Source organism: Typopeltis vanoorti, chromosome 11 (assembly GCF_054136105.1).
Source record: "Typopeltis vanoorti isolate ZY-2024b chromosome 11, IOZ_Tvanoo_1.0, whole genome shotgun sequence".
NCBI classification, from domain to species: Eukaryota; Metazoa; Arthropoda; class Arachnida; order Uropygi; family Thelyphonidae; genus Typopeltis; species Typopeltis vanoorti.
Window position 1 is genome coordinate 28,739,676 of NC_143559.1, and position 12,209 is coordinate 28,751,884.

A 12,209-nucleotide genomic window follows, 5' to 3' on the forward strand; every position below is an offset into this window, starting at 1 on the left:
ATTTCACTGTTATTCATAAGGACATAACTGGAAATGGTCCGTTCATGATAGTGAAACTATCCCAGAGGCAACCATACTCCTTTCCATCATGTTCAGCTTAATACTGCTGTGGATGCAGTAATGATTTGCCTATCCATGAGTTAACATACTGTAATAAGAAATTATTACAGTATGTTTAATATATTTACCTCCAGGTTATCAGTTAAATGTGATGGAACTGGATAATCTTATACTGCAACTCTCTGCCCATACTTCTCAAGAGTGACTTTAATGGACAATGTACTGTTGGGTAGTGCCAACACAAATGCAAATGCTTGACAATCGTTACCTCTTTCTTCTTAATAATTGAGTCACTACCTTCTGCCATATGCCTACCCACTTTTATTCTACAACACATTTTACAATCTACAACCTGGCCATTTTTCCACTGCTTATGTGGGGTGTTGAAAACAACACTATGGAAGCGATCATTTTCCTGTTATTTGCACTATGTCTTCACAAGAAGCATGTTTTTCTACATGAATACCTATATGGAAAATGGGCCAGACTGACTGGAGTACTTTTTCCTATCTTGCAAAATTTAATGCTCAAAGTAGTCAGCCAAACACCTATTATAAATGAAGTCATGAAGTAAGTAGTGGATTGTACTGTCCAGGCAGCAACAGCTGCAGTTCCAAAACAATCATCTCAATTTCCACTTTATTCAAAACCTTGGTGGAATCGAGACTGCCAAGCAATCAGAAAAGTTCAAGACAGAGCATAGAGTATATTTCACAGATACTCTATCACATCAAATTTAACCCAACAATCATCGACCTATTGCTCTGACTAATTGTCTTTATAAGATATTGGAGAAAATGGTTAATACCAGACTTCTCTGGTATTTAGAAAGCAACGTTCTTTTCTCCAATATGCAATGTGGCTTTTGTTGACATTGTTCAACATTAGACCATTTGGCACATTTAGAAACATGTATAAGCGATGCATTCATGGGAATGACAAAAAAAAACATCCAATTTCAGCATTCTTTCACATGGAAAAAACTTACAATACAGCCAGGAGATATAGCATATTAAAAGGCCTCTACAACCCAGTCTCAAATGGTACCTTCCTATATTTATTAAGAACTTTCTGTCTAGTTGAGTCTTCTAAGAAGATTGAGTTGGAAATAGAAATCTAAGTCATATAATCAAGACGTGTTCCCCAAGGATCTAACTTAAGTATGACACTCTTAACATCTGTGTACACTTCTGCTGAAAACACATTCTTCACTCAGATTCTGAATTACGAATGAGACAAAGTATTGTAGAAAGTTTTTTACTCGTAAAAAACTTTCTACATCTTACTCTGATCTCTCATCCTGAGATTTTTATTTAATAAGGTCAAAGCACCTTGTAACAACTTGTTTAGGTAAAATTTATAAGCTCTGCATTACTTCAACCTTGGCATTTTTAGGTCTGGCTCCCACCGACGAGACCTCATTAAAGGTCGAAACCGGTCTGGGTAGTGGCCCTTGCCATTAATGCATCGCATCATACATCTCCGCAAGGGTATGTGCTTTGCATTAAGGGAGAATACTAAGACAAGTGATCGGAGCTAACTCCACCTTTACCACGAGTTGCCTCAGACTTGCACAACGTGCAGGCGCAAACTTGACTTGTCTGTTTGTTTACTTGGGAAAAAGGAACAAAACCTAGCTTATAAAATTGCTTGGTATCTCTAACAGAGACAAAGTATCATTCCAGTAGCAACAGAAGCCAAGTTTTTAGGACTCATTTTTGACAGAAAGTTTACCTTCCTTGCCTACATTTGTCATCAGAATTAATGACAGACTAGAAAGAACAAAAAAATACTGAAGGCAGCTAAGATCCAGGTGGAATTTTTATATGTTTATCACTCATGCACAACTGACTACAAAATCTATACCAAATCAAAGTTGTGTGCAAACAGAGGGTTCAAGAAAAAAGTAACCTGTTGATGTTCTTGAAGAGCTAGAGGTTGTAGTCTTTGAATACTTCATGGGAAATGCTGTACTGGAGAACAGAGGTAAATGGAATAAATGATGAAAGTGGCAAGTTTGGTAGGTTAATAATTCAAATAAAAATGGATGTAGGGAAGCAGTTTTCCTGTGTTACTGTAAGATTAGCAGAAATGGAGAGGCAGGCAGAATTGATGGATGGCAAAATGAATAATTTTTTTAATTTTCTTGGTGCAATATCCTAAATCTAAGAGCAGTATTCCAAGGTTAAGCAGATTTCAGACTTGTACAGAGTTAATGGCTGGATAGATGAAAGCATCTTGGGTGAAAATGGATCAGGGTTTTAACTGGGGCTGCTATAGAAGTAGTATTTGTGACAGGAAAGGCTAGAGGTATATGTAAGGCAAAGAAAGGGGGAGCAAGAAAGGAAAAATGTGACATCATGGTGTCTAGATGGTCATTCTCTGCACCTATTTTTCTTTGCTTTCATGTTGTGGTATGCTTTGTTAAATCACTATTGCTTAATATAAATGTTCAAAAGTTCAGAATAATAAAGTACTCAGGGATGGAATAAGTTTTATGTGATATACAGTATCTGATGTACTGTATATCACATAATAGTTTTCACTGAAATTATATTGTTTTCTGATCATCATGAACTCTCATTTTAATAAAAACAAAGCATGTAAGGCTGCTTGGCTTTTGGTTCACATTACAAAGTACATTATGAAGGGGCATCTTTAAAAGGATGTCATACATTTTGGGACTTCACCATCTGCCACAAAGCTTTGTTTTCCATTTCACATCACAATTTACAAAAAAAAAAAAAAAGTATTACTTTAAAGTTAATTTAGTTTAATCCTTTATCCAAGTGTGAGCAAACAAAGTTTGCGCCTGAAAATATCTTCAGGACTGGGGTAAGGTGGTACAACACCAGGACAAGTCGTTGCAAAGGTGGAGCAAGCTACCAACACTCCTATCTCAGTATCTCCTATAATGCAAAACACATCTCCTTGCGGATATGTCTAATGTTATGCATTAAGGGAAGGGCCACTACCCAGACTAGTTTCAACCTTTATTGAGGTTTCTTCAGTGGGAGCCAGGCCCAAGTGGGATGACTTGCTAATGCTTCTGCCTGGAATCTCCACTTGTGCCTGGCTCCCACTGAAGAGACCTACAATAAAGGTCGAAACTAGTCTGGGTAGTGGCCCTTCCGTTAATGCATAACATTAGACATATCCACAAGGAGATGTGTTTTGCATTATAGGAGATACTGAGATAGGAGTGTTGGTAGCTTGCTCCACCTTTGCAATGAGTTGACCTGGTGTTGTACCACCTTACCCCAGTCCTGAAGATACTTTCAGGTGCAAACTTTGTTTGCTCACACTTGGATAAAGGATTAAACTAAATTTATTATACTCTAACCAAGTGAAAAATAAACTTTGAATTACTTTAAAGTTTTCAGATAAATTTCTTGATACAATAATAATAATGAAGCCACTTCAATACTGAGAAGTATGTTGAGGTTCAAAAGACAATGTGGCAAAATTAGAGAAATGATTCTCTCTCTTCTATACCAAATGCAATCTCACCTGGTATACTGTGCTCAGATTTGATTATCTGATATTCACAGAGTGAGGAAGCAAAAGGATTTTTAGCTTGGACACGTGAGCAGTGTTGCAGTTTTAATATAAATAAATCCAAGCTGTTACCCTTTGGGATATAGAGATATAACACTACGTACTGAACTGGTGGAGCTGCACTTAAGGAAATGGATGGTATTTAGGATCTTGGAATGATGGCAGATAGTGGACTGAAGTTCCAAGGGAACCTCAAGCTGTTACTCCTTTGGGATATAGAGATATAACACTACGTACTGAACTGGTGGAGCTGCACTTAAGGAAATCAATGGTATTTAGGATCTTAGAATGATGGTAGATAGTGGACTGAAGTTCCAAGGGCACATTGCAAAGATGGTACACTGCATTAGGAATAAGGCATTGGTCAGACCACACATGGACTATTGTGCTCAAATTTAGTCACCTGGTTTTCAATGTGATTTGGAAACACTAGAAAGGGTCCAAAGACGAATGTTTAAAGTGATATCAATACTCTGGAGTGTAAGAGCATTTGAGAATGTGGATTACACAAGTGGGTGGAAAGGAGGAAAAATGATGGAGACCTTCAAGTTAGTTAAAAGATTCTATCAAATTAATACAGAAGGAATTAAAAAAAAGAGTGAGTGAAGAAGAGTGTAAGGAGCAGATTTCTTACATGGCAAGTTGTTGGTGAGTGGAGAGTATTACGAATGTAGGAAGTGTAAATAATTTCAGAGTTTATTATGACATATGTTGCTGGTTGAGTGGGCTTCCCACAATGAGTCTATTGACTCTATGGAGGTTACCAAAATAATAATAATTATAGAAACAAATGACAAGACATGTTTTATTGGATAGATATTTTCATCATCATATGGCACCTCTGGAATTTCAGGACATTTTTTTTGTTGGGAGTGGGGGTGTATCACTATCCAGTTCACCTGTCATTATTCACCCCAATAAATATATTTTATTAATTGACAAGATGTGTTCTCTGGCCAGTATGCCATGTTCTGCAAGAGGTAAAACCTGTTTCTAAAAGAGATAATTTCACCAACTCCATATGAGATTGATTACCTCACTATTCACCCCAATATATATATATATTTTTGTTTGTTGACAGGATGTGTTCTCTGGCCAGTATGCCATGCTCTGCAGAAGGAAAAAACCTAAGTTCTAAAAGAGATATCACCAACTCCATATGGGGTTGACTACCTCACCTTTAATTGAGAACACCCTCGTAAGGCTGCTCATATTGTGAAAAGAATTAACCTCTGATTCTGTGTAACCAGAAGATGATCTGTCATTGCACTATGAAGGTACCTTCTTACATGCATAAGAATTATTCAAAGCAGCAGAAGGTCATATCAGAAAATCATTTCTGAAAATTAGCACAACTGTCATTAGTAACGCTGGATAAACTTTCACTTGATTAGTTCTAAGCAAATGGAATAGATTCTGGGAAAGGAAGCGCATCGCATGAGTTCAAGAAATGTTACAGTAGTTGTGCGAGCATTTCTGTTGAATTCCAGAACTAATAGAGGTACTTGGACAATAGGTGCACTACTATAATTTAAATCATAACTATTAATTCCATGTTTTTCCAGAAAAATTTGTATACAGAAAGATTTTTAATACATTGAAGTGCTGATTCTTGACATTGGTGTAACATGCCATGCTATACCTAACCGAACCCCTGAAAAATATCACATTTTCCATACTTCGCCAAAAATACTAGAAATAGTTTTACATTTAGAAAGTAATCCGAACTCTTCACACTTATCTACTAACTTTTGTACTCAATGAAGCCAAATTTTCCATCTGAGTTTTCGTTAATAATATTTATTTCCATTTATTATATACGTTGTTCGTCGCAGCGTATTTAAAACACATATAAGAAAAATACCGCACGTAATAGTTTCTAAAACGTATTTAATAAAAAGACATCCTGGAAAGTACCGACTTCATGATTTGTATTTTTATAGTCCTTGGCAAAGTTAATTTTAAAAAAAAAAAAATATATATATATATATATATATGCAATTAAAACATAAATATCGAAGGTTATATGATATTTGATAAATAAAAATCAGTATTATTTTCTGAAAAATTAATAATAGTTGCTAACAGGTAGGTTTGAGAATTTTAAACGCTTACTTCGTATAAGCTCCTGTTCACGGCTACTTCAGAGTGCTACAATAACGTATATAACTGCAACATGCCACCAACACTTATGTGTATATTACCTTTTATGGTAGGGTAACATTGTTTGCAGTTGTGCACTTGATAAATGATTAAAAAGTGAAGTGAATAAATGCATTTTACATGAGTGCACAAGAAAGCAATTATTTTGGTTTAGTTGAGTAGAGTTCACTAGATCCATTTTCTATTACTGTACAGCAGATCAATTTCTTTTAATGTAAATGCACTCATCCGACTGAAGATGAAGAAAAATTACACTCAGAATTCTCGAGACTGGTAGATCCCTAAACAATAAGTATTAATATTAATAAATTGCATTCGTAGCAAATCTAGATCTCTTATGCGAATCTGACGTGTACGTAAGTAAAATTAATAATTTGAAGTAACGATGCGAGTAATCAACAAGCTAGAATACTGATTTGTTTTTTATTAGTTTAAAAAAGTCTTTAAGCTTGATGTCGGAATTTGCAATATACCGTACTGGCAATTATGATTTAGAAAATTAAACATTATTTGATAAGTGTAAACGATAATTATAAAAGTCGATATTTCAATATCTCAAAATCTAGCGCAAGCTTGTGGACATGATTATGATTAATACGCCGACAGTTTTCATTGTATTCATCCGTAGGCACTACTTACAGACATGAAAAATATGTTATACCTATAGCAACACTCGTATTAGTATTAGAAGACTCGCGGGAGAATCTTTCCACATTTTTTTTCATATTTTCATTAATAGAAATGCCATTTCAATAACTTTTTTTTTTCCCAATAACAGGCTTAATTGCTTGTAGTATTATTATTCTTTCCATGATCACCAAGCCGTCTTCTTTGCCTCTTTGGCCCTCTTTCTCTTTAGTGTCAAATAATTTTCCCTCATCCTCCTTATTATCCTGCACTATTCCACATATTTACATTTTTTTAATGCAAACTAATCGTTCATTTACTGTATTTTTACAAATTTCTCTGAATATTATGTGTTCTTATTTTTATTTTAATGTTGTTATGTATTCATTTTTAATGTTGTTAACTCAACAGTTTCATTTGCTAATTGTCGTAGTTTCTGCACAAGTTACTGTTATTACATATCAAAGTCGTTGGGATAAGTTACTTGCAAGCAAGTAGTACTTTGCCACCCCTAAATCCAAGGAAATATGTAAATAAATAATTAAATATTTGTAATTAAAATAAAAATTTATTGTAATATTCTAAAACATAATTACTGCAAAGGCATTTGACGGAATACTACATGGGAAACGATTACAAAAGTTGGAGCAGATGGGGAGTGGCTAACAAATACCAGAGAGTAGTATATGGTGGAGTGGAGTCTAGGAAAATGAGGGTGAATAGTGGAATACTTCAAGGTTCTGTACTAGGGACATTACTCTTTTATTTTTTTATATCAATGATATACGAAAACATTTAAGGGGAGGATATACAGTTGTTTGCTGATGATGCAAAACTGGAGAGGGGCAACAGTTAATAAAGGTGATGTAGATATCCTGCAGGACGATTTAAATACATTGGCATTGTGGGCAAAGGATTGTCAGTGGTGTAGGTGGGCAGTAGATTGCGTTGATGGAGATGATTCGTAGTAGAGGTTCGGTGTAGTGGTTGAGACAGTTGTAGGTGTCCTCCCGCGATGAGTCTTCGGACTCCTTGAAGGTGTCACGAATAATAATAATAATAATATATTTTGATTTTACCGACTACCGACAGAGGCGATAGAAGACAGAGCCGTATTTACTATTTATTGTCATTTAAAACATTGATATTTGATATTTAATTCAAATTCAATAATGTTGCAAATTAACGACTTTAACGTTACATAGGTACGAAAAAATTTTGTATAATTTATTTTTTCTTAAATTTGTAATTTAAATTGTTTTTGTTTTTATTTTTTTGACCGCGAAGGGGGCCCTTTGATTGAACGGGGCCCTGGTCTGAAGCCCATGCCTAAGTCCGCCCCTGAGTACTACTTCATGCATAAAATTGTATACAAAAACAATGAAAATGCACGAAATCTTACTCAAAAAGAATAAACACTATAAATAGATAAAATATAGACGAAAATTGATTGCCTCTTTATTTTTGAGTATTGCTCAGATCGTTGATTTTGTCATCCCGGACTGCATAACAAGATCCGAGACACAAACTCCATTTTCATGTTTGGATGTGATTTCTTTATTCACCTCTATCGTTGTCCTAACAACTTTTATTTTCGCTTTGCTGCTATCACTATCCTTCTTCATCCCCCCGCCCTAGGTGACTTATTTAATAATAATTTATAAAAAAAACAACAAAACACAAAGAAAATCAAGAAAAGGCACTGCAATTCGAACAGGGGCCTGCATTGAGCATAGGCTGCGGCGTAACTGACGTTCTTCTGCCGTACTTCTCATCCCGCGGAGCACGTGGTTGCCGGTTTGCCTGTTCGAGAATTGAGATTCTGTCCGGAAACCGGTGCGTTTTTTGTTCGGAAAATATGTTCGGGAACCGATTTTTTCCAAATGAGACTCGTTCGGCAACCGTGGTTCCCCTCTAATTAAAATATGTTTCACTATTGAATTATGCATGAGTCATAGTTTATAAACTATGTTCCTTTTACATCTTCATTGTCTTTATTCATTGTTCCAATTTCAACATCGCAACATAAAAGCAAGTCCCTGAAGGTTTTTGGGAGTGGTTTGAGCAACACATTACCTAGAGTATCCTAGATATGCTCCATATGATCAAAGTCAGGAGACCTGCCTAATCAGTCCACATGTATGACATCCCCTTCTTGAAGTCCACGAACTTTGCTCGATGATGACGAGAATTGTCGTCTTGCAGTATAAATGTCTCCCCTACTGTGCCTACCTACGGTCAAACATAGGGTACAGGACTTCATCTCTATAAGTTGCACTATTTATAGTTCCACTAGCAGGTACATGCTGGTTGGTGCATCCACCCAACCTACTGCGGCTCCCAAACCATCTCACTACCATCATGCTCTCTCTCTCTCTCTCTCACACACACACATGGATATTAGAGAGATGATAACATGCCCCTGTTCTCTTTAGATCAGGGCACGCCTGGCACTTTGCAGAGCAAATCCTGACTCATCTGTAAATAATACCCACTCCCATTAGTTCTATTCATTCTCCTGTGGTATAGGGATAGGGGAATGCAGACTGCAGTTCACCTAGCATGCAAACCACTTTCACAAGGCCTTTTTGCGCACAATGGAAGCAGATGCCAATGTCCCTATAGCTAACACGAGGTTGAATAGTAGCTGATTTGGGGTAGCACTCTTATTTCAGAGAGCAGATAATCAGAGATATCGGTTACCCATTGTAGTTGTATTCCTTCATTCAATGCATCTTCTGAATACTATTTGTTTTGGAAATTTGTTCTATTTATTTTAGGTTTTGGACACCAGTGTATTTAAGCTATTCGTTTTTTTTTCTTTTGTCCAGAGGAGATGTAATGATTGAGCGAATTTTCAGAAAAAAAAAAGATTAGCTTTCTCTTTAAAGTGATGGTATGGTATTTTCATCAGAGAGGTGACAGAAGTTGCACACACTGGCCATGCCAAGGGACCAGAAAACAGGATTGCATGAAGGCACATTTGACCTATTATTTCGATTTGCTGATTCAGTTGTTTACAGTTGGAGTGTTTTTATAACCATTTGAGATGCTTTTGTTTTGTTTTTTATTCCTTTGGATTGACTTGGTACATCTGTTGAGAAACCACTGCTTCAGAGCATAAAATTATAAATGCAGTGGGGTAATGAATACCTTCATTTAGCTAGCATCATTTCTGTAACTTGTGTTTGAAAATGGAAACAATTTTGCTATAAAAAAAGAACAGCAGAAATTATGGAAATGATCCCATGCGACAAAAATGTCAGCAACGTCCTCGGTCTAGATTGAAACAAAGTACAAGTTCAAAACTACTATCAATAAATTAAAATCTAACTCTAAAAGGGTAAAATGAAGAAAACAAGCCTCCTGTGCAAATGAGTCATGCAATCTGCATTACTGCAACAGCCGTCAGGTGCTCATCTGTGTGCTTCTGCTTTTCTCTCATTCAGATAGCACATAATATAGACTTGAAGAGAAATACAGATAGAAGATGGTTTCTATTGCTTAGTGTAAGGCTACCATCCTGATTATGAAAAAGCTCTTTCAATCTCTATTCAGTGTCTAGAGCAGGTGAACCGGTTGGTTATTATCTAAACCTTAACCTATGCCTAATACTAATAACGTACTACAGATTAACAACCGTTCTTTGATGGATTCAGATTTAAAAAAACAAAAGAAACTAAAGGTAGAGCTGACCTGGCATCATTCTTCTCTTTTAGCTTCTCCACTGATGGCAAAAGCAAATCACCTACTACAGATCCTGAAACAATGTACTATATATACTTCCTGTGAGTTTTCACCAGAAAAAGCATCACAATAAACTTTCTTGATACTAAAAAAAAAAAAGGTCTTCTGGTCTTTAAGGTATTCCTAGTAATACTTAAAACTTGTGCTCTATCATTTCTGTTCAGCTGGAGTATACCTACAGCATAGAGAAATTATTGACTCACTACCATTATTTCAATTCTCTCAAAAATAAAAGCATCTTTACTACTTGCAGGACTACCAGAATTCATCTATGGTACTGAGACCTGCTCAACAAATTGTCATTCTTTGGTCTATTCTTCAGCACTATACCTTGAGAACCAGTTTTCTTTTTGGTCAATCACTATACGTCATGGTAGATCACTCTCTCTTCAGGTTTAACCATCATACTGTCTCTTGTTCTACTGACTGCTCTCCTACTATAACTAAGCTGTAATCCTATCCTGAGCCTCCGTAGCTCAGTCAGTATAGATGAAGCCCTGTGGTCGGAAAGACGTAGGTTCATTTTCTGTCAGTGATGTGATGAATCTTTATCTGATCTCTTTCGACAAAACGTGAGGTAGGTCTCATATGGAGATAAGTGGTTTTTTCACCCAGAAACTCAGGTTTTTCGTCCCCCAGTCCTGTGAACACATGGATTACAGTCATGAGTACATCCCAGTCAGATGCCGGGATAAGACTGGGGGGGAGGCAATTGTGAACTACCATAAAAATCTCACCAAGAACACTTTGTGGGCAATGCCTACAAAGTCACCTAGGGTCGGAAACAAATGAAGGGAAAACCACCACCACCACCAGTCCTATCCTAAGTTTTGCATATGATACTATATTCCATTCCTCCTACTCATTAGACCATGCTTGCAGTGTGGAAAGGTTACAAACTTCAATATATTTTACAATCAGTCTTAAAAGCAAATGTCCTTCATATCATTCTTTAATAGGATGAGGATAACTAGTTATCTTTAATAGTATTAAACCAACAATCACATTACATCTAAAGCTTCCTCAGCTTTTAAAATTCTGTGCCCTTTTCTGCTAGACATTACTTTTCACCGATCCAGATAACTAACTCTAAAAATTCCAAAATATGTCAAACTTCATAATAGTGTTCTCGTGTTTGAGTGGTGTACTTGATGCTAACAAGAAGTTGGAAGTTCAACTTGATGACGCTCTTCTCACTGACATTCACGATGGTCTGTTTCAATTTTATGCCTCTCTACGGCTCTTGTTCCAATGAACTGATACTCGTCAATCATCTGTTTGCAGTGGGTCTGTTAGAATACAAACAGCAGCTATCTAATATCCTTTAAGTCCAACTGTGAAACACTAAATCCACTTCTCTTCTTTTCTTTCATTCCATGTGCTTTGGTTTAAACTGTTTTATTATTTTATTACTAAATTTTCCTTCCATCATTTTAATTATTAGGCTTGATGAATATATAATACAATGTTTTGTAGGTTAATTATAGTAGTAGTAAATATTTCAGATGAATTAACAAAATAATCCCAGTCCATTTTTATAGACAGACGTTTCATAGAACAGTAAGTTCTTTGCTTCTTTTTGTTTTTTTATATCACAGGAGAATGCGCCGGAGTAAACTAGTACTTTAGTCAATATGCTGCTCTACTGCTCAACTTCGTATCTCAGTGTAGTGTGAATGCTTGTGAAAGTCTGAATGGTAGATAATTATCGATGCCAGATATGAGATTTCAAATAAAGATATGATTAACAGAGATTTAAAATGGCTTTTAGAAAGCACTATGCAACTGCAGAGCAGGGTTAAGATTAGTTAACCTTAGTTCATGGACTTGTGACAAGTAGGATTTATTTCACAGCAAAGTGAAGTAAATCCTACAAGAATATAATAGAGTAAAATCGTTTTATTATTATTATTATTATTATTATTATTATTATTATTAAGAGAGACCTCCAGAGATTCAGGGACTCATCAAGGAAGGGCACACACTACATGCACCAGCTATCACAAATTCATTATTCTTGAATTCATTCCAATCACGCACCACCCTATGAGAGA

At 36.0% G+C, this 12,209-nt stretch overlaps 1 protein-coding gene across 6 annotated transcripts in view; it reads right to left on the reverse strand.

Annotated features, from left to right (window-relative positions):
• The window catches only part of LOC150101403 (actin-histidine N-methyltransferase-like), a 311,777-nt gene extending 305,176 nt beyond the window's left edge, over nucleotides 1-6,601 (reverse strand). For 2 of the 6 annotated variants that reach the window (XM_090401040.1, XM_090401036.1), the window contains exon 1: nucleotides 6,443-6,601. In XM_090401040.1, coding sequence (XP_090257166.1) covers nucleotides 6,443-6,506 — 64 coding nt within the window. In that variant the 5' untranslated portion in view covers nucleotides 6,507-6,601. The other 4 variants (XM_090401039.1, XM_090401041.1, XM_090401038.1 and 1 more) reach the window with 4 other exon arrangements.
• Nucleotides 6,602-12,209: the final 5,608 nt, after the last annotated feature.